The 20514-nt window shown below is 43.5% G+C and overlaps 1 protein-coding gene and 1 non-coding gene across 2 annotated transcripts in view; both read left to right on the forward strand.

The window, feature by feature from the left end:
* Positions 1-20514, forward strand: part of LOC126298324 (uncharacterized) — an 897680-nt gene that overhangs the window by 219876 nt on the left and 657290 nt on the right. Inside the window, exon 2 of the mRNA XM_049989621.1 lies at positions 11550-11630. Within this exon, the coding sequence (XP_049845578.1) occupies positions 11570-11630 (61 nt within the window). The 5' untranslated portion in view covers positions 11550-11569. The remainder of the gene's footprint in view (positions 1-11549; positions 11631-20514) is intronic.
* On the forward strand, positions 795-866 carry Trnaa-agc (transfer RNA alanine (anticodon AGC)). Its single transcript has one exon. It is a non-coding gene; the product is annotated as a tRNA-Ala (tRNA).

The following is a 20514-nucleotide window of genomic DNA, read 5'->3' on the forward strand; positions in this document are numbered from 1 at the left end:
AAAAATACTCATGTTAGCAAAGGATTTAAAAAAAAACTGTAGTGATCTTTATTTTAAGTTCCTCACGACGCCTGACTTGGGCTGTATTTACTGATATACCCTGGAACATCTTTCCTCATAGAGAAAACGATGTTATTAGATGGGGCTCAGATTGGACAGTAATATGGAAGAAAATCGGCCGTGTCCTTTTCAGAGGAATCATCCAAGCATTTTCTTAACCTGTTTAGGAAAACCACAGAAAAACCTTAATGTGGGTATATATGCCGGTAGTATCTGTTCTCGAAAGAACAGTTACCGTAGATGATCATGCAGCTTTTGCTAGAAATGAAATGATAATTAAATGGAGATCCTAGCTGCATGGTGATCTATGGTAACTGTTTTTTCGGGAACAGGTACTACCGTCATATATAGTTAAAATATGGCTTCCCGCTCATTGACTTTCTTGTACAAACGCACACGCTATGCCCGAACTCGTACGGGACTTGGTATATTAATCTGCCACGAGTAATGAGTATGATGGGCAAACATCTATTAGGCGCACTACGAATGTAGTGGTGTGGACATGTTGGGAGTGTGGGTCTCACGGGGAGCGTGCAAGGGATAAGTCCCTCCAGGCGCACTATCGTCTGTGCCCTCGGTGGCTCAGATGGACGCCGGCCGCAGGTTCGAATCCTGCCTCGGGCATGGATGTGTGATGTCCTTAGGTTAGTGAAGTTTAAGTAGTTCTAGGGGACTGATGACCTCAGATGTTAAGTCCCGTAGTGCTCAGAGCCATTTGAACCATTTTAAGCTATATATAGATGGCGCAGTGGTCAGCGCATCTGCCTAGCAAGCTGAAGATCTGGGTTCGAATCCTGCTCTGTACAAATTTCGCCGGCACGGTAGCTCAGCGTGTACAAATTTCGCCGGCACGGTAGCTCAGCGTGTTCGGTCAGAGACTGGTTGGCCTCTGTAATAAAAAACTGAGTGGAAGGAACAACAAACGAACTCGGCCGGATGTCATGTGACTTCCGGAACGACCAAACACAACGAAAAAAAAAAGACGGATAGAGCGTCTCCATGTAAGCAGGAGATCCCAGGTTCGGGTCCCGTTGGGGGCGCACATTTTCAACGTGTCCCCAGTGAAGTACACCAACGCTTGTCTGCAGTTGGGGGTGTCTATTTAATTATCATTTCCGTCCGCAGCTCGTGGTCGTGCGGTAGCGTTCTCGCTTCCCACGCCCGGGTTCGATTCCTGGAGCGGTCAGGGATTTCCTCTGCCTCGTGATGACTGGGTGTTGTGTGATGTCCTTAGGTTAGATAGGTTTAAGTAGTTCTAAGCTCTAGGGGACTGAAGACCATAGATGTTAAGTCCCATAGTGCTCAGAGCCATTTGAACTATTTAATTATCATTTCATTTGTAGCAAAGCTGCATGGTCATCTACGGTAACTGTTCTTTCGGAACAGATACTACCGTCATATGTAGTTAAAATATGGCTTCACGGCCATTGACCTTCCTGTGCAAACGCACACGCTATGCTCGAACTCGTACGGGACTTGGTATATTAATCTGCCACGAGTAATGAGTATGATGAGCAAACATCTATTAGGCTCACTACGAATGTAGATGGATAGAGTGTCTGCCATGTAAGCAGGAGATCGCGGATTCGAGTCCCGGTCGGGGCACACATTGTCAACATGTTCCCAATGAAGTACATCAACGCCTGTTTGCAGCAAGGGTGTCCATTTGATTATCATTTCACTTAATGTGGGTGATCGACGGATATTTGAATTCGCCTTCTGCCGAGTGAGAGTCCATTGCATCAATCGTTGCACCCATATTGTTTATAGATAGCTGACAACATTCGTTTGTCGGCGTCAGTGCACTCGTTTGTCATTCACTGAAATGAACGTTGTATGTAAATGGACATATTGAATTAAGCCAGTAGATGGTATCAGTGCGTGAAAAAAACCCAGCGACTCAAGTGGTGAGGTAGGTGGTGCTGTGCTGAAAGGAAACGGTTTTAAATTTCCACGGGACAGAAGCGCCGCCTGCCGCCCGTGTTTCAGTAACATAATTTTCCCTCAGCACTTATTACCGGAACGAACCTCGTTAGCCCGAATAAGCGTGTCCGATAATTTAGCTGGAGAACCTGTGCGGGACAAATAAAATGAAGCACGCCAGAGTGCACATAAAGCAAATGGTCAGCAATGCAGCGCCCAGCGCAGCTATAAATATTGGACGACGCGAGTACTTGATGATAACATTTTCTGCGAGCCAATAAAAGTTATTTAATTGCTCTAATAGAACACTGATCCACTGGGGCGTGCAGAACTGGCTTTTCGGAGAGAATGTCGTAGAAATTTATGTCATTCATAAATTGGGGGCGGACGCATTCAATAATGGAAAAATCAAAGGTTCATATCAGAACAAAAAATGTAGGTGTGCAGAACACTCGATGAAAGAATAAACCAGTCCAATGATATTTTTATGAAATACTTGGCATTTGGTAAATAAACAACAGCCACTGACGTTATTAAAGGGAAAAGATAACTACACTACTGGCCATTAAATTGCTACACCACGAAGATGACGTACTACAGACACGAAATTTAACCGACGGGAAGATGATGCTGTGATATGCATATTATTAGCTTTTCAAAGCATTCACGCAAGGCTGGAGCTGGTGGCGACACCTACAACGTGATGACACAAGGGAAGTCTCCAACCGATTTTTCATACACAAAGAGCAGTTGACCGGCGTTGCCTGGTGAAACGTTGTTGTGATGCCTTGTGTAAGGAGGAGAAATGCGAACCATCACGTTTCCGACTTTGATAAAGGTCGGATTGTAGCCTATCGCGATTGCGGTTTATCGTATCGCGATGTAGCTGCTGGCGTTGGTCAAGATCCAATGACTTTTTGCAGAATATGGAATCGGTGGGTTCAGGAGGGTAATACGGAACGCCGTGCTGGATCCCAACGGCCTCGTATCACTAGCAGTCGAGATGACAGGTATCTTATCCGCATGGCTGTAACGGATCGTGCAGCCACGTCTCGATCCCTGAGTCAACAGATGGGGACGTTTGCGAGACAACAATCATGTGCACGAACAGTTCGTCGACGTTTGCAGCAGCATGGGCTATCAGCTCGGAGAGCATGGCGGCGGTTACCCTTGTCGCTGCATCACAGAGAGGAGCACCTGCGATGGTGTACTCAACGACGAACCTGGGCACACGAATGGCAAAACGTCATTTTTTCGGGTGAATCCATGTTCTGTTTACAGCATCATGATGGTCGCATCCGTCTTTGGCGACATTGCGGTGAACGCACATTGGAAGCCATAGTGGCGTATCACCCGGCGCGATGGTATGGGGTGCCTTTGGTTACACGTCTCGGTCACCTCTTGTTCACATTGACGGCACTTTGAACAGTGGACGTTACATTTCAGATGTGTTACGACCCGTGGCTCTATCCTTCATTCGATCCCTGCGAAACCCTACATTTCAGCAGGATTATGCTCGACCGCATGTTGCACGTCCTGTATGGGCCTTTCTGGGCGCAGAAAATGTTCGACTGCTGCCCTGGCCTGCACATTCACCAGATCTCTCACCAATTGAAAACATGTGGCCAATGGTGGCCGAGCAACTGGATCGTCACAGTACGCCAGTCACTACTCCTGATGAAGTGTGGTATCGTGTTGAAGCTGCATGCTCAATGCCCAGGCCTATCAAGGCCGTTATTACTGCCATAGGTTGTTGTTCTGGGTACTGATTTCTCAGGATCTATTTACCCAATATGCGTAAAAATGTAATCACATGTCAGTTCTAGTATAATATATTTGTCCAATGAATAACCCGTTTATCATTTGCATTTCTTCTTGGTGTAACAATTTTAATGACCAGTAGTGTATAAATATTAATCCATGTGGTACTAGGAATAACCTAAAGTGAGATATAATCGATTATAGTAGCCATATTTTTCCAGACTACAATACTTACGAAAGGGGTTGTAGACAGTTTTAAATGACAGGTGAGATTTCCGTGTGATCAATATCAATAACTGTACCAAAGTAAGTCGTAGAAAATATATGCAACCGCTTCCTCCGTAAAACTCATATTTAAATTTGAAAAATCTTGCTTCAAAGGTAGAAACGAGTCACAAGCGGTTACCTGTTAGTTTTGTACGCTGGTTTCTACAAATCAAGGAAAAAATTAGAGTAGCAGTCTCAGTTTCATATGGCGTCTGATTGCTCCTAATGAAACACAGCATACACAGCCATGGATGACACTGGTAATAATGGTGTCTGTGACTGTCATTCTTCTTACTGAAGCGCAGTAAGCTGCTGACAAAGACTCCGAGTTGAACTAAGATTCCAGCGAGAGTACAAAAAATTAAGATCGAGAAATAGAGCTGGGCTCTCTGCGCGTTCAGAGTTCCATGATTACTAGACGAGGTATCGTTGTCATTCGATGTAAATATTCCAAAACGAAAACTTGAGTCCTCTGTCTTCGAGTTCTCCGCTGAGTTATAAAATATGTTTCCGGAAACGATCTCCTCTATTACAGCAATGGAGAGACTGCCTCAGTACTGAAGTTATGTTCAGAATCGAATGTCACGTCGGGTGCATCTTAAAATGCGTACCGAGCGTTGGCTGACACACGGCTATAATGTTTGCAACAGGCTGGATTTAAATAAAAGTTCAGCCAACCAGATTCGGGTTTCGCAAGATTTTCCTAAATCACTCTAGGTCGAGGTGATGGTTCATAGTTGATTTTCTCCCCCAGTCTTCTCCAACTAAGCAAGTGCTCCGTCTTTTGTACGACATTGATGTTGACGGAAAGTTATATTCTAAGATCATACGAACAAAAACATTCCATGAATAAACCATGTGGATTTTGGAAACTTATTGAATATTTTAGCTGAAAATAAGATTAACAGAAGAGAGAAAGAACTCAAAATAATGCTTGTAGCAGATGCATTCGCTAGTGACAGTCTACTTGATTAGACTCTCTGATTTATCATCTTCACATATAGTACAGTATTCAAGGTTCCAAGCGGAGTAACATATAATCGGGCAGTGAAGTCAATTGTCGTTCTGAGAACGTACATCAAGGAAAAAATCTTGTAATTTTACAGAACAATCTAATAGAGTGATGATTTATTTTATAATTTAAGATGAAATATTTCGGCATAGCAGATTTTTTTATGCACTACTTTTCCAAATAGTCCTTTTAAAGCCAACGGCTACATCCCATTTTTTTCTAACAGATGGATTCTCTTAATGTGAGATAATGGGAGGTCTATAAAGAACCCATCTGTATCAATATAAGTTTTGAATTAGACTAGAAAATGTTTACCACTCAGAAATGTCTCTAAGTACAGGAATAGCAAGGAGTTAGAGATCGATACTCTGATGAGTGGGTGGATGTCCAAAAATTCTCATTTCAGACTCTTAAGTTCTCCCTCTGTCAATGCACCTCTTATTCTCCTGAAGAAACTCGTTTCCCTTTCCTCTTGCAGTACCGCCCTCTTCTCACGCGTTCCTTCATCCAGATGATCCAGGGACTTGTATAGGACTTGCTAGCTATTGTTTTATCCTTTGCAAATAATAATAATAATAATATTTCCTTGTGCATTAGAAATAAAATTAAACATCTCTTCCGGCAGCTGAAACCCAGCCACGTTTTTTGCTGTATGGCCACCTGTCTCCATGTACTTGGTTGATCGTTGTCTCCTTATCCATAGGAACAAATTGCGGCACTTACCAAACCATTGCTGAGATATTCGTTTCCACATTTGATTTTGATTTTAATTCAACAAATATGACAAACATCTTGCTCAAAGCTTTCTCAATGGCAATTTATCATGTAAAATGTAACGTCATATTCCTTGTAATATTACTATAGTGTCAGCTACTTCACACACATTTTAGTTGCAAATCTACAAATGGTTCAAATGGCTCTGAGCACTATGGCACTTAACATCTAAGGTCATCAGTCCCCTAGAACTTAGAACTACTTAAACCTAACTAACCTAAGGACATCACACACATCCATGCCCCAGGCAGGATACGAACCTGCAAATCTACAATACCATACTGTGTGCTATCGCTTTGTTTTCATCTATGGTAAATATTCGACCAATTTGTATTGGTTAAACTGAAGGAGTAGACTTTAGAGGACTTCTCATTCTTTTTTTCTTCTGTTACTTCATTCATCCCCTTCGTCTGTAACGGTCAGTGCGTTGGGCTGTTACTGGTAATAGCTGCATCCACTGTTCAGCCAGAGAGATTTAGAGTACATGAAGGTGATTTTAAAACATTAGACATGGGGATATAATAAACTGACTCAGGGTTTAAGTTGAGTAGGGTAGATGGATGCGGAAAGTAAGGCGCAGTTCTTGGACGTCGAGGTAATGATGGAATTATGAATGAGTGGATATTCATATAAAACAACCACAGGATAAACCTTCAGTTTGGATGAATTGAAACTTGCAATAAACATTTCAAAACAAAGAATTTTTCAGGTTCGTGGTATATTTGAAATGGTTCAAATGGCTCTGAGCACTATGGGACTTAACAGCTATGGTCATCAGTCCCCTAGAACTTAGAACTACTTAAGCCTAACTAATCTAAGGACATCACACAACACCCAGTCATCACGAGGCAGAGAAAATCCCTGACCCTGCCGCGAATCTAACCCGGGAACGCGGGCGTGGGAAGCGAGAACGCTACCGAACGGCCACGATCTGCGAACGGTATATTTCAGTATCCATTTCAAAATGAGAATAAACAAAACTGTCCCCCGAGTCATGATGACGCTTTATTATCAAACATCTCCAACGTAAAGAGAATTCATCGATGTAAGCGCTGACTGTTTGCAGGCTGCCTAGTTCTCGTACTGTGTCGTAGATCGCCAAAGTCCCTCGGGTCTGATGTGAGTTTGCTGTTCACTGAAGTTACATCTCAGGAAGTGTTGCTATTTAGAAAACAGCTTTCAATTTTCATGTTGTTGTTGTGGTCTTCAGTTCTGAGACTAGTTTGATGCAGCTCTCCATGCTACTCTATCCTGTGCAAGCTTCTTCATCTCCCAGTACCTACTACAACCTACATCCTTCTGAATCTGCTTAGTGTATTCATCTCTTGGTCTCTCTCTACGATTTTTACCCTCCACGCTGCCCTCCAATACTAAATTGGTGATCCCTTGATGCCTGAGAACATGTCCTACCAACCGATCCCTTCGTCTGGTCAAGTTGTGCCACAAACTTCTCTTCTCCTCAATCCTATTCAATACTTCGTCATTAGTTATGTAATTTACCCATCTAATCTTCAGCATTCTTCTGTAGCACCACATTTCGAAAGCTTCTATTCTCTTCTTGTCCAAACTATTTATCGTCCATGTTTCACTTCCATACATGGCTACACTTCATACAAATACTTTCAGAAATGTCTTCCTGACACTTAAACCTATACTCGATGTTAACAAATTTCTCTTCTTGAGAAACGCTTTCCTTGCCATTGCCAGTCTACATTTTATATCCTCTCTACTTCGACCATCATCAGTTATTTTGCTCCCCAAATAGCAAAACTCCTTTACTACTTTAAGTGTCTCATTTCCTAATCTATTTCCCTCAGCATCACCCGACTTAATTCGACTACATTCCACTATCCTCGTTTTGCTTTTGTTGATGTTCATCTTATATCCTCCTTTCAAGACACTATCCATTCCGTTCAACTGCTTTTCCAAGTCCTTAGCTGTCTCTGACAGAATTACGATGTCATCGGCGAACCTCAAAGTTTTTATTTGTTCTCCATGGATTTTAATAACTACGCCAAATTTTTGTTTTGTTTCCTTTACTGCTTGCTCAATATACAGATTGAATAACATCGGGGAGAGATTACAACCCTGTCTCACTCCCTTCCCAACCACTGCTTCCTTTTCGTGTCCCTCGACTCTTATAACTGCCATCTGGTTTCGGTACAAATTGTAAATAGCCTTTCGCTCCCTGTATTTTACCCCTGCCACCTTCAGAATTTGAAAGAGAGTATTCCTGTCAACATTGTCAAAAGCTTTCTCTAAGTCTACAAACGCTAGAAACATAGGTTTGCCCTTCCTTAATCTAGCTTCTAAGATAAGTCGTAGGGTCAGTATTGCCTCACGTGTTCCAACATTTCTACGGAATCCAAACTGATCTTCCCCGAGGTCGGCTTCTACCAGTTTTTCCATTCGTCTGTAAAGAATTCGAGTTAGTATTTTGCAGCTGTCACGTATTAAACTGATAGTTCGTTAATTTTCACATCTGTCAACACCTGCTTCCTTTGGGATTGGAATTATTATATTCTTCTTGATGTCTGAGGGTATTTCGCCTGTCTAATACATCTTGCTCACCAGATGGTAGAGTTTTGTCATGACTGGCTCTCCCAAGGCCGTCAGTAGTTCCAATGGAATGTTGTCTACTACGGGGGCCTTGTTTCGACTCAGGTGAATTTCCATATAGATCAGAAATTTATGTTGAACGTAATTCCAATCCGCACTAAATAGACATCTCATACAGACATAAGTTACTGTTATGGCATTGGCAGTTCGTATCTTGCACGCTAACGCCGAAGTACGTGATTTCTCGCCATTGAATGTATAAGCTAGCCTACAACAAGAGGAAAAGCTCTAGAAAAATATATCGTACTGTGTTACACAGATCGAAATAACTCCGGATAACGGGATAAACTAAAGTGTTAAAGTTGCTGAAGATCTGTATGGGCTTAACAGAAGTGAATTGGAGCTGTGTAATATCACTCTGATCTAACGAGGAGAACACGGCAAGTGCCATACTCCGATTTCCCAGGAACTTCGCTCAGTGGAAGAGGAGTCAAAATAGACGAACACGTGTGTCGGCTTATCCGTAGATACTCGAACGTTTCTAAGAAAACGACTGTCAAAGTTTTCGACGTAATTTATATGCCTTTCAGCGGCCGATAATCCCAGCTCAGCTGGTGGCACAGACGCTAGTATCGCGGTCCAAACGTGATTATTGTTTTTATTTTATTTTTTTATTTATTCACTCATGTTCGTACAAGATTTCTGCAAGAATGTTTCATATCAAGTTAGGGGATACAAGGGCTTCACAAGAAGTGTCATACATTCTTTTAATTTATATGTTTTTATGGTATTTTTAAATTCTCATATTCCAGCGTTTCATTCTTGTATCGATTCTTAATTATATTCTTATATTTATTCTTCGAAAGATTTGGTGCGCCCCCTTCGATGATACCGACCGTAGAAACGTTTGAAATGTAGAAATTCGGAACACGAGGAGCATCGCGCGAAGGCAGCTTTGCCACAGTGACTCTCACTCGGGAAAGAAACGTCGTTAACCTTGCTTGAGATTTCACTTACTGGAAATAATTTTGCTGCTCGCCACGCATACGGATCATTTTTCCGAAAACTGGCACTTGCAGATGATTACAAATCAAGATACACTACAAGAATTTCACGGAAAGCAATTTCGAATAATTTCTTCAATCATTTATTGTTTTCTTAAATTCATTTGCCACACACAGTAGACGAATTAGGACAAATGTATTTCAATGTTCACCGGAAAACATTCGTGTAGTAGTCTTCTACGGACATGAGTAGATAAACAAAAAACTAAATAAATAAATTAATAAAAATAAAAATAATAATCTGGTTTCCAACACAGGGTGCAAAAGTGTAAAGCCGCGACGTTAACCGCTTTGGCTAAATCATTTACTCGCTCAGAGGCACATAAAGTAGCTCGAAAACTTTGACTGTCTTTTTCCCGGAAACGGTCGAGTATCTACGGGTAACCCGACATACGTGTCCCCTTATTTTGAATCCTGTTACATCGAGGAAAGCGTCCGGGAAATTGGATTATAGCACCTGCCATGTTCTCCTCGTATGTCTTCGTACTTACTTATTTTATTCTTTTGTCATATCTATGTTTAACTTCTTAGCAGCTAAAGCAAACCGTGCAACTATTACTATAAGCACATAAACGAGAAGAAGTATTGAAAAGTTACACAAGTAATATCTAGCAATAAAAAGTGATCATCTAATAAAAGTCACAAATTGTATCCACTTCCAAATAAAAAAAAAGTTTCTGAGTCTGGGTATCAGCCCGAAGTATGTACGTAATACTACTGCGTGGTGTCTTGCTGTAGTTGTCCGTGACACATGCTGCTGGTTCCAAGATGGGTTATCTGTCATTATATACCACATATCTTCTTTTATATATAATAATTACATTCTTGAATTTATTTATTGTGATACGAACTACAGTGAGGTGACACAAGTCAATGGATAGTGATATGCACATATACAGATGACGGTGGTATCATGTATACAAGGTATAAAAGCGCGGGGGACAAACGGAGGTGCCATTTGTACTCGGGTGTTTCATATGAAAAGGTTTCCGACGTGATCATGGCAGCACGACGGGTATCAACTGACTTTGAACGCGGAGTGGTAATTGGAGCTAGGCGCGTGGGACATTCCATTTCGAAAATGGTTAGGGAATTCAACATTCCGAGATCGACAGCGTCAAGGGTGTGCCGAGAATACCAAAGTTCAGGCATTACCTCTTACTACGAACAACGCCGTGGCCGACGCAGTGGCGTTTGCGTAGAGTTGTTAATGCTAACAGACAAGCAACATTGCGTGAAATAACTGCAGAAATCAACGTGGGACGTACGACGAACGTATCCGTTAGGAAAGTGCGACGAAATTTGGCGTTAATGGTCTGTGTCAACAGACAACCGATTTGAGTGTCTTTGCTAACAGGATGACAAAGCTTTCAGCGCCTCCCCTGGGCTCGTGCTCATGGATCCTAGACGACTGGAAAACCTTGGTGATGGTAGGGTTCGAGTGTGGCGCTAACCCCGAAGCCATGGACCCAAGTTGCCAACGAGGCACTGTGCAAACTTGTGGTGCCTCCATAGTGGTATAGGCTGCGTTTACATGGAATGGACTGGATCCTCTGGTCCAACTGAGTTGATCAGTGACTGGAAGTGGCTATGGTCGACTACTTGGGGACCATTTTCAGCCATTTATGGACTTCATGTTCCCAAACAACAACGTAATTTTTATGGATGACGATGGGCCGTGAGACCGGGCCACAACTGTTCACGACAGGTTTTAACAACTTTCTGGACAATTCAAGAGAATGGTTTGGCCACCCAGATCGCTCGACATAGATCCCATTGCTCATTTATCGGGCAGAATCGAGAGGTAAGTTCGTGCGCAAGATCCTGCACTGGCAACACTTCCGCAATTATGGACGGCTATAGAGCTGGCTCAGTATTTCTGCAGGGACTTCCAACAACTTGTTGAGTCCATGCCAAGTCGAGTTACAGCACTACTCCGGGCATAAGGAGGTCCGACACGGGATTAGGAGGTATCCCATGACGTTTGTAACCTTAGTGCATGTTACAGTAGTTGTTTTTCAAATTAAATGGACTTAAATACACCTTGGTAGCAGCTCACGCGTTGCGACTGTGTCTAGGAGCGTGGCTGCCGTTGTAGCAGTGTGTAGAATGGTACTTTGTGTGTGCAGGGGAAGATGAGCGTGCCGGCATGAGGCAAGCCGCGGCTGCTCGCTGGGCTGTGGCGCTGCTGCTCGCCGCCGTCCTCACGGGTAAGTCCTTCCTGCTCTCTCATTACGTAAGTCTTCTCTACCGCACGCTATTATCCTGAGGTTTCATCCCAATATAGATTCACATTCTTATCTTTTTAAGCGATGAAGCGCAGCTTTTAGCGCAAGGAATTTACCTCTAATTTCTGTTGTTATTTATCGTGTTTACTTTGGGCTACCTTATCGTTTTCGTGTGTGTCAACTCGTGTGCTGATGTTGTTTCGCAATCGGTCACTTTCTTGTGGCCCTGCTTTTTGTTTATTAACAATGCCCGCCTTTTTCACTATTGGTAACACAAATTCCCTTACTTTCCATCCTACTGCAGACCTGCTCCCGGGCTATCCTTTATGTCCTCTATCCTCGCGCCATACCCAAACCCTCTTCCCATATTCTTCTCCATAAGTACGCTAATGACACCCTTTTCTAGTCGTCTACTTTAAACTTCAGAAATCCCAACGATCCCTCCAAGCCGGCCGGGGTGGCCGAACGGTTCTAGGCGCTACAGTCTGGAATCACGTGACCGCTACGATTGCAGTTTCGAATCCTACCTCGGCCATGGATGTGTGTGATGTCCTTAGGTTGGTTAAGTTTAAGTAGTTCTAAGTTCTAGGAGACTGATGACCTCAGAAGTTCAGTCCCATAGTGCTCAGAGCCATTTGAACCATTTTTTGATCTCTCCAAATTCACCTTAAAAATTTTACCCACTGGTGTAACCGATGACTTCTCTTTTGCAAAACCCAGGAAATAATTATAGGAAGAACTGTCCACAGCTTCTGCCCCCATTACCTCTACCTAATCACTTATGACGATCCTATCCTACTAACCAGCTCACTACATACAACGTGATTCAGCTGCTTCTACAGATATCCTTATATACAACTGATATTACGTCTGTATCAGGAACTATAAGGTTTGCGCCCTACGAAAACTACGGTTCATTAGTTTTGGTTCACTACATACATGACGTAGTAAATGATAGGATTACCGGCAGTACTGGTAGCATTGGGAGGAAAAGAAACGTAAATAAATGTGTAAGAGAGGAACTGGGAGCCGAAGACTTCATTCTGTTGTGTGCTTGTTTTGCACATAATTACAACATCATATCGTTCAGTATTAGTCCATTGCGTATTTCATATTCTTACAAAATATAAACTATATTTTATAAGTAATAAATATTAGTTGATAGCGTAACTCCTGGGCTTTTATGTAACCAAAGCAATTATTTTTGACTCAAGTACAGTTTACATGAACGAAATTTAAAAAATCTATATATGTAGTTATAGCTGTTGTTTTGCATTCAATAAGACGTTCTTGATCAAGGCAAGAGTATCCTGTTATTATTGATAAGCCCGAACGTATTTTATGAATAACAGAAACGTGAAGTGCCGAAGTAATGTTTGACATGTTTTTGTTTCGCGTTTTTTCAGTTTTACCTTTTTTAAAGAAATTGCGTTTTCTTGCTCTATATGTTAAGACTGTATTTTTTTTTATTTTACTACAACATCCCTATCTCTCACATCATAAAGCAATTATTTTCAAATAAAACCTGAATTAAACATTAACAAATTCAATTTTTCTATAAATAGTGTTTATTTTTAAGTAACAGACAGGAGGATAACTATCTAGAAGAAAAATATTTCGTAGGTTACGCTGCCCAGTTTGTAGATTGTTCAGTACTTCCAGTTTCCAGGGGAATCCAGTAAGACACTGATCGCATATGTAGACAATGTGGTAGAAATAACGTAACGCCTAACAGGTATGCAACACACCTAACTTACAGGTGACACCGTTATCAACTTAGCCCCTCAAAGCTAGCAGTAAAACTACCGTATTCTACGCTTACTTACGATAGTCTACAGTAGCCTACGGTAGTTTTTCAACTATAGGACCGATATCCAGACAGGCGACAGCCACGTAATCGATGTAAGATCACTCTGAGAGTTTCGGACGACTGTTAGCAAATGGAATCGTACTGTAAAAAAATACATGTGTGTATTGGCCATGAGTTACACGGTATTTTTGGACCTAGATATACCTCATTTCTGCCATATTTATCCAAGAGTTTCCAGTCTTTCTTTGTGTAATTAGCAGTGCATTCATACAGAATTTGGATGTCTCTGAAAGTTTATTCCATGTATAGTACTTCATCTTTCATAAATGGTTCAGAAACTCTTACTATACAGTGGGTTTCACCATCGGAAACAACGAAATTAACAGGAGACATCCAAACAGGGAGAGCTGAAGTAACAACTTTCCGTCGTATAATCCAATGAAAAGATTAATATATGACTCGTCACGTCAATGTGCTAAAATAGTTTCATAAACAAAATTTATACAATAGGTCTAAAATGTCCTTGATTACTTTATCAGTTACTTATGCGACATTTTGTTAGTGTGCTTCACATCTCCAGGGCAAACTGGGTATCAACATTGTTGTGTCATTTGGGGTTGCAAACTACAGCATAGGTAGGAGCAGCTGAATCGGCCTGTATGTTGTACTTACAATCGACTGACAACTAACTGTGAAACCAGATCTTCTAATCGTCCAACACAAAGGCCGCCATAGACTGAAACTACTGAAATTACTAACAATCCGAACAACTGGATTCCTCCCCTCCACTGTCCTCCACACCGACGTAACCCTGATCCGACTACCCTCTCCTACGACAATCTTGCGTCGACATCCGCCCCACCATAGTTCTATCGCTCACTCCAAATCCTTGAACGCCACACACGCTGCCCCGCTTTAGCACCTCTTCTCACTCACATTGAGCACCTCCATACACGCTACCCCATCTGCAATCTTGGCTCTGATAATCTTAATGTCTGTCCTCAAATTTCCAATCCCGGCACCCTGCAGCGCCTATATTGCCACATTCCACCAACCCTACACCTACATATACTCGAGTTCTATCCCAACTATGCTTCAACCGCATACCTCTGCCAGACCATGAAATTCACTTCGAAATGTATCCGTGCCATCTGCTATAAATCTTCCTCATATACCCCACCCCACATCAGGGATCTCCTGTTCTTTTCCATCTTTTCCTATTCCTTTTCTCTGCCCACTCTCCAGTCTCCTACACCCTTTCTGTCTCCCTACCAGCCACCCGAGTAACTACGCACGTACCGGTAGATACAATCCAACTGACCAACGTGTTCATACTCACATCCTACAGCCCACAAAAAACAAAGGTTTTCCTTCCCTAAATACTTTTCAGCAGTGCAGGTCTTTCAACTTTTTAGTAAACGTGCTGTGCTTCTTTTTACCAATTGTCACTTGTTTACATTGTATTTTGTGCAGCTTTTTATTACTTTTATTAAAACCTTTTCGTTCTGTGTCTAAATAAAAAATGAAGAAAGTCAACACTCTAAATTTCATGTGTACATTATCAATCGAATTAATCTTTTATTCATTTTATAAATATATGTAAATAATTCAATATTAATTATACTTTTTCATCTTTTAAACCATATGGCTAGCGGCCCACCCTTGTCTGTAAGGGGCGGAGGTATTAAATCACAGTAAAAGAAAGAAAATGATGATCCCTGTGGTATGGAAGTCTCCCAAGATGGCGAATCAGGGAATTAGAGAAAGTTTTTGACTGTATGTAGATACCTGCTGTGTTCTCTTGGAACATTTTCAGAACTTCCAAGTGCTCTGCGGCTTCATGCAGGTAACGGGCTGAAAAGTTCGCTGGAAGACGGAAACACTTCTTAATGCTTTAGCATCACTCGTGCGAAACTCAGCGTTGCGTTTTCTCACATGATATACTGCGAACAATGGATGAAGGGAAACAGGCAGATTCCATATTTCTAGATTTCTGGAAATCATGTGATAACGTGCCCCATTACAGGCTGTTAACAAAGGTGCGAGCATACGAAATAAGTTCGCAGATTTGTGAATGGCTAAAAGACTTCTTAAGTAATAGATCCCAGCATGTTGCCCTCGACGGCGAGTGTTCATCGAGTGCCCCAGGAAAGTGTGATAGGGCATCTGTTGTTCTCATTATACATAAATGGATTGGCGGACAGCGTGGGCAGCAATATCGGCTGTTGGCTGATTATGCTGTGATGTACGGTAAGGTGTCGAAGTTGAGCGACTGTAGGCACATACAAGACTACTTGGCAAAATTTCCAGTTGGTATGATGAATGACAGCTAGCTCGAAATGTGAAAAAAATGTAATTTAATGTGGATGAGTAGGAAGAACAAACCTGTACGTTCGGATACAGTATTAATAGTGTACTACTTGACACAGTCACGTAGTTTTAATATCTAAGCTTAATGTTGCAAAGCGATATAAAATGGAACGAGCATGTGAGAACTGTGATAGGGAAGGCGAATGGCCGACTTCGGTTTATTGGGAGACTCTTAGGAAGGAGTGGTTCGCCTGTAAAGGTGAACTCATGTAGGACACTGGTGCGAACTATTCTTGAGTACTGCTCGAGTGTTTTGGATCCATACGAGATCGGATTGACTGAAGAGATCAAAGCAATTCAGAGGCGGGCTGCTAGATTTGTTACCGGTAGGTTCGAACAACACGTAAGTGTAACTGTGATGCTTTGGGGACTCAAATGGGAATCCCCGGAGAGAAGGCGACGTTATTTTCGAGAAACACTGTTGAGAACCGGAATTTGAAACCGGCAACGATTCTACTACCGCCAACATACATTGTGCGTAAGGACACGAAGATAAGATACGAGAAATTAGGGCCCATACGTAGGCTTATAAACAGTCGTTTTTCTCTTGCTCTATTTGCGAGTGGAACAGGAAAGGAAATGACTAGTAGCGGTACAGGGTACCCTCCGCCATGCACTGTACAGTGACCTGGGAAGTATCTGTGCAGAGTAGATGTATAAGGTCTTGTTTTGTAAAGTCTGCAGTCTCTGTAAATGGTTGCATGGCTCCATGCAGCTCGTCCATAATCCATAATCGTTTTTGTGTAAGTGCAGAATGTACTGAGTCCGTAAGTCTTTCATTATGCAGTGCTTTTGTAGAACAAAGGATACAGTGCTGTAAGCGATGCCGTTGTGCGAACTTGACCCACGTGCTGTTAGAATGTGAGTTTCGTGTCCTAGATGACTCATACGCATTTGGCTGTTTTCGTCTACTGGATCGGTTAGCCAAATACACACAACAGAAAGGTTTTGCATTACCTCGGTTCCGAGAGTTCCGGAACCTGTACAGATAATTGGAATAGAGATCAACATAAACATCACTTCCATCCTTTTTGTTGGTCATGAAAACCACAAATTGCATGTTGTATCACTATACAGCGAGACCCTCAGAGGTGGTGATCCAGATTCCTGTACACATCGGTACCTCTAATAACCAGTAGCACGTCCTCTTGCATTGAAGTATGGCTGTATTCATCGTGGCATTCTATCCACAACTTCATCAAGGCACTGTTGGCCCAGATTGTCGAACTCCTCAACGGCGATTCGGTGCAGATCCCTCAGAGTGGCTGGTGGGTCACGTCGTCCATAAACAGCCTTTTCAATCTATCCCAGGCATGTTCGATAGGGTTCTTGTCTGGAGAACTTGCTAGCCACTCTAATCGAGCGATGTCGTTATCCTGAAGGAAATCATTCACAAGATCTGCACGATGAGGGCGCATATTGTTGTCCATGAAGACGAATGCCTCGCTGATATGCTGCCGATATGGATACACTGTCGGTCGGAGGATGGCTTCACGTATCGTACAGGCGTTACTGCGCCTTCTATGACCACCAACGGCGTAAGTCGGCCCCACATAATGCCAACCCAAAGCAGCATGGAACCTCCACCTTGCTGCACACGCTGGACTGTGCGTCTAAGGCGTTCAGCCTGACAGGGTTGCCTCCAAAAACGTCTCTGACGACTGTCAGGTTGGAGGTAATTGCGACACTCATCGGTAAAGACAACATGATGCCAATCCTGAGCGGTCTATTCGGCATGTTGTTGGCCAATCTGTACCGCGCTGCATGTTGTCGTGGTTGCAAAGATGGACCTCACCATGGACGTCACGAGTGGAGTTGTGCATCATACAGCCTAGTGCGCACAGTTTGAGTCGTAACATGACGTACCGTGGCTGCACGAAAAGCATTATTCAACTTGGTGGCGTTGCTGTCAGTGTTCCTCCGAGCCATAACCCGTAGGTACCGGTCATCCACTGCAGTAGTAGCCCTTGGGCGGCCTGAGCGAGGCATGTCATCGACATAACCTGTCTCTCTGTATCTCCTCCATGTCTGAACAACATCGCTTTGGTTCACTCCGAGACGCCTAGACACTTCCCTTGTTGAGAGCCCTTCCGGGCACAAAGTAACAATGCGGACGCGATCGAACCGCGGTATTGACCGTCCAGGTGTGGTCGAACTACAGACAACACGAGCCGTGTACCTCCTCCTGGTGGAATGACTGGAACTGATCGGCTGTCGGACCCTCTCCGTCTAACACACTCCTGGAAATGGAAAAAAGAACACATTGACACCGGTGTGTCAGACCCACCATACTTGCTCCGGACACTGCGAGAGAGCTGTACAAGCAATGATAACACGCACGGCACAGCGGACACACCAGGAACCGCGGTGTTGGCCGTCGAATGGCGCTAGCTGCGCAGCATTTGTGCACCGCCGCCGTCAGTGTCAGCCAGTTTGCCGTGGCGTACGGAGCTCCATCGCAGTCTTTAACACTGGTAGCATGCCGCGACAGCGTGGACGTGAACCGTATGTGCAGTTGACGGACTTTGAGCGAGGGCGTATAGTGGGCATGCGGGAGGCCGGGTGGACGTACCGCCGAATTGCTCAACACGTGGGGCGTGAGGTCTCCACAGTACATCGATGTTGTCGCCAGTGGTCGGCGGAAGGTGCACGTGCCCGTCGACCTGGGACCGGACCGCAGCGACGCACGGATGCACACCAAGACCGTAGGATCCTACGCAGTGCCGTAGGGGACCGCACCGCCACTTCCCAGCAAATTAGGGACACTGTTGCTCCTGGGGTATTGGCGAGGACCATTCGCAACTGTCTCCATGAAGCTGGGCTACGGTCCCGCACACTGTTAGGCCGTCTTCCGCTCACGCCCCAACATCGTGCAACCCGCCTCCAGTGGTGTCGCGACAGGCGTGAATGGAGGGACGAATGGAGACGTGTCGTCTTCAGCGATGAGAGTCGCTTCTGCCTTGGTGCCAATGATGGTCGTATGCGTGTTTGGCGCCGTGTAGGTGAGCGCCACAATCAGGACTGCATACGACCGAGGCACACAGGGCCAACACCCGGCATAATGGTGTGGGGAGCAATCTCCTACACTGGCCGTACACCTCTGGTGATCGTCGAGGGGACACTGAATAGTGCACGGTACATCCAAACTGTCATCGAACCCATCATTCTACCATTCCTAGACCGGCAAGGGAACTTGCTGTTCCAACACGACAATGCACGTCCGCATGTATCCCGTGCCACCCAACGTGCTCTAGAAGGTGTAAGTCAACTACCCTGGCCAGCAAGATCTCCGGATATGTCCCCCATTGAGCATGTCTGGGACTGGATGAAGCGTCGTCTCACGCGGTCTGCACGTCCAGCACGAACGCTGGTCCAACTGAGGCGCCAGGTGGAAATGGCATGGCAAGCCGTTCCACAGGACTACATCCAGCATCTCTACGATCGTCTCCATGGGAGAATAGCAGCCTACATTGCTGCGAAAGGTGGATATACACTGTACTAGTGCCGACACTGTGCATGCTCTGTTGCCTGTGTCTATGTGCCTGTGGTTCTGTCAGTGTGATCATGTGATGTATCTGAATGTGTCAATAAAGTTTCCCCTTCCTGGGACACTGAATTCACGGTGTTCTTATTTCAATTTCCAGGAGTGTATTTTACACACTCATCAGTACTATACCTGTAAGCTACAAACACAAACCTTTCTCGTGAATCAGTCTGTTAGTTAAAACCCTATATAACACCTTATAGTAGTTGCTTACACTAGCCATAACATACAGACAGAAAAACGCGGCGATAGACAGTAACATGAAAAGATACGTTTCTCAGTCACTATTTGTTCGTGTATTATTATTCTTAAACTAACTCCAGAAATCAAAGTCTTTGGAAGTAGGCGACTAAGACAAGTTAAGGCAAAACAGTGCCTAGGAATTTTTGGTTTTAAATCATTATCAAAAGACAAGCATGTACCAAAAGACCGGATAAGTCACAGCAGACAAATGTAAATGTTTTCACATGCTCACCTGTGAAATAGGTTTTGGTCGACAAAAAACACCTAAGGTGGAACAGGAACGTCTAGAACAATACGAAAAACTCCAAAAGAAAGTATAGCGTAGTGTCTTGCATATGATGAGGTCTACTTTGGCCGTACAACATATAACTGAATGTTGTTGTTGTTGTGGTCTTCAGTACTCAGACTAGTTTGATGCAGCTCTCCATGCTACTCTATCCTGTGCAAGCGTCTTCATCTGCCAGTACCTACTGCAACCTACATCCTTCTGAATCTGCTTAGTGTATTCATCTCTTGGTCTCCCTCTACGATTTTTACCCTCCACGCTGCCATCCAATACTAAGTTGGTGATCCCTTGATGCTTCAGAACATGTCCTTCCAACCGATCCCTTCTTCTAATCAAGTTGTGCCACAAACTCCTCTTCTCCCCAAATTTATTAAATACCTCCTCATTAGTTGTGCGATCTACCCATCTAATCTTCAGCATTCTTCTGTAGCACCACATTTCGAAAGCTTCTATTCTCTTCTTGTCCAAACTATTTATCGTCCATGTTTCACTTCCATACATGGCTACATTTCATACAAATACTTTCAGAAATGTCTTCCTGACACTTAAACCTATACTCGATGTTAACAAATTTCTCTTCTTCAGAAACGCTTTCCTTGCCATTGCCAGTCTA

Source organism: Schistocerca gregaria, chromosome X (assembly GCF_023897955.1).
Source record: "Schistocerca gregaria isolate iqSchGreg1 chromosome X, iqSchGreg1.2, whole genome shotgun sequence".
NCBI lineage: Eukaryota > Metazoa > Arthropoda > Insecta > Orthoptera > Acrididae > Schistocerca > Schistocerca gregaria.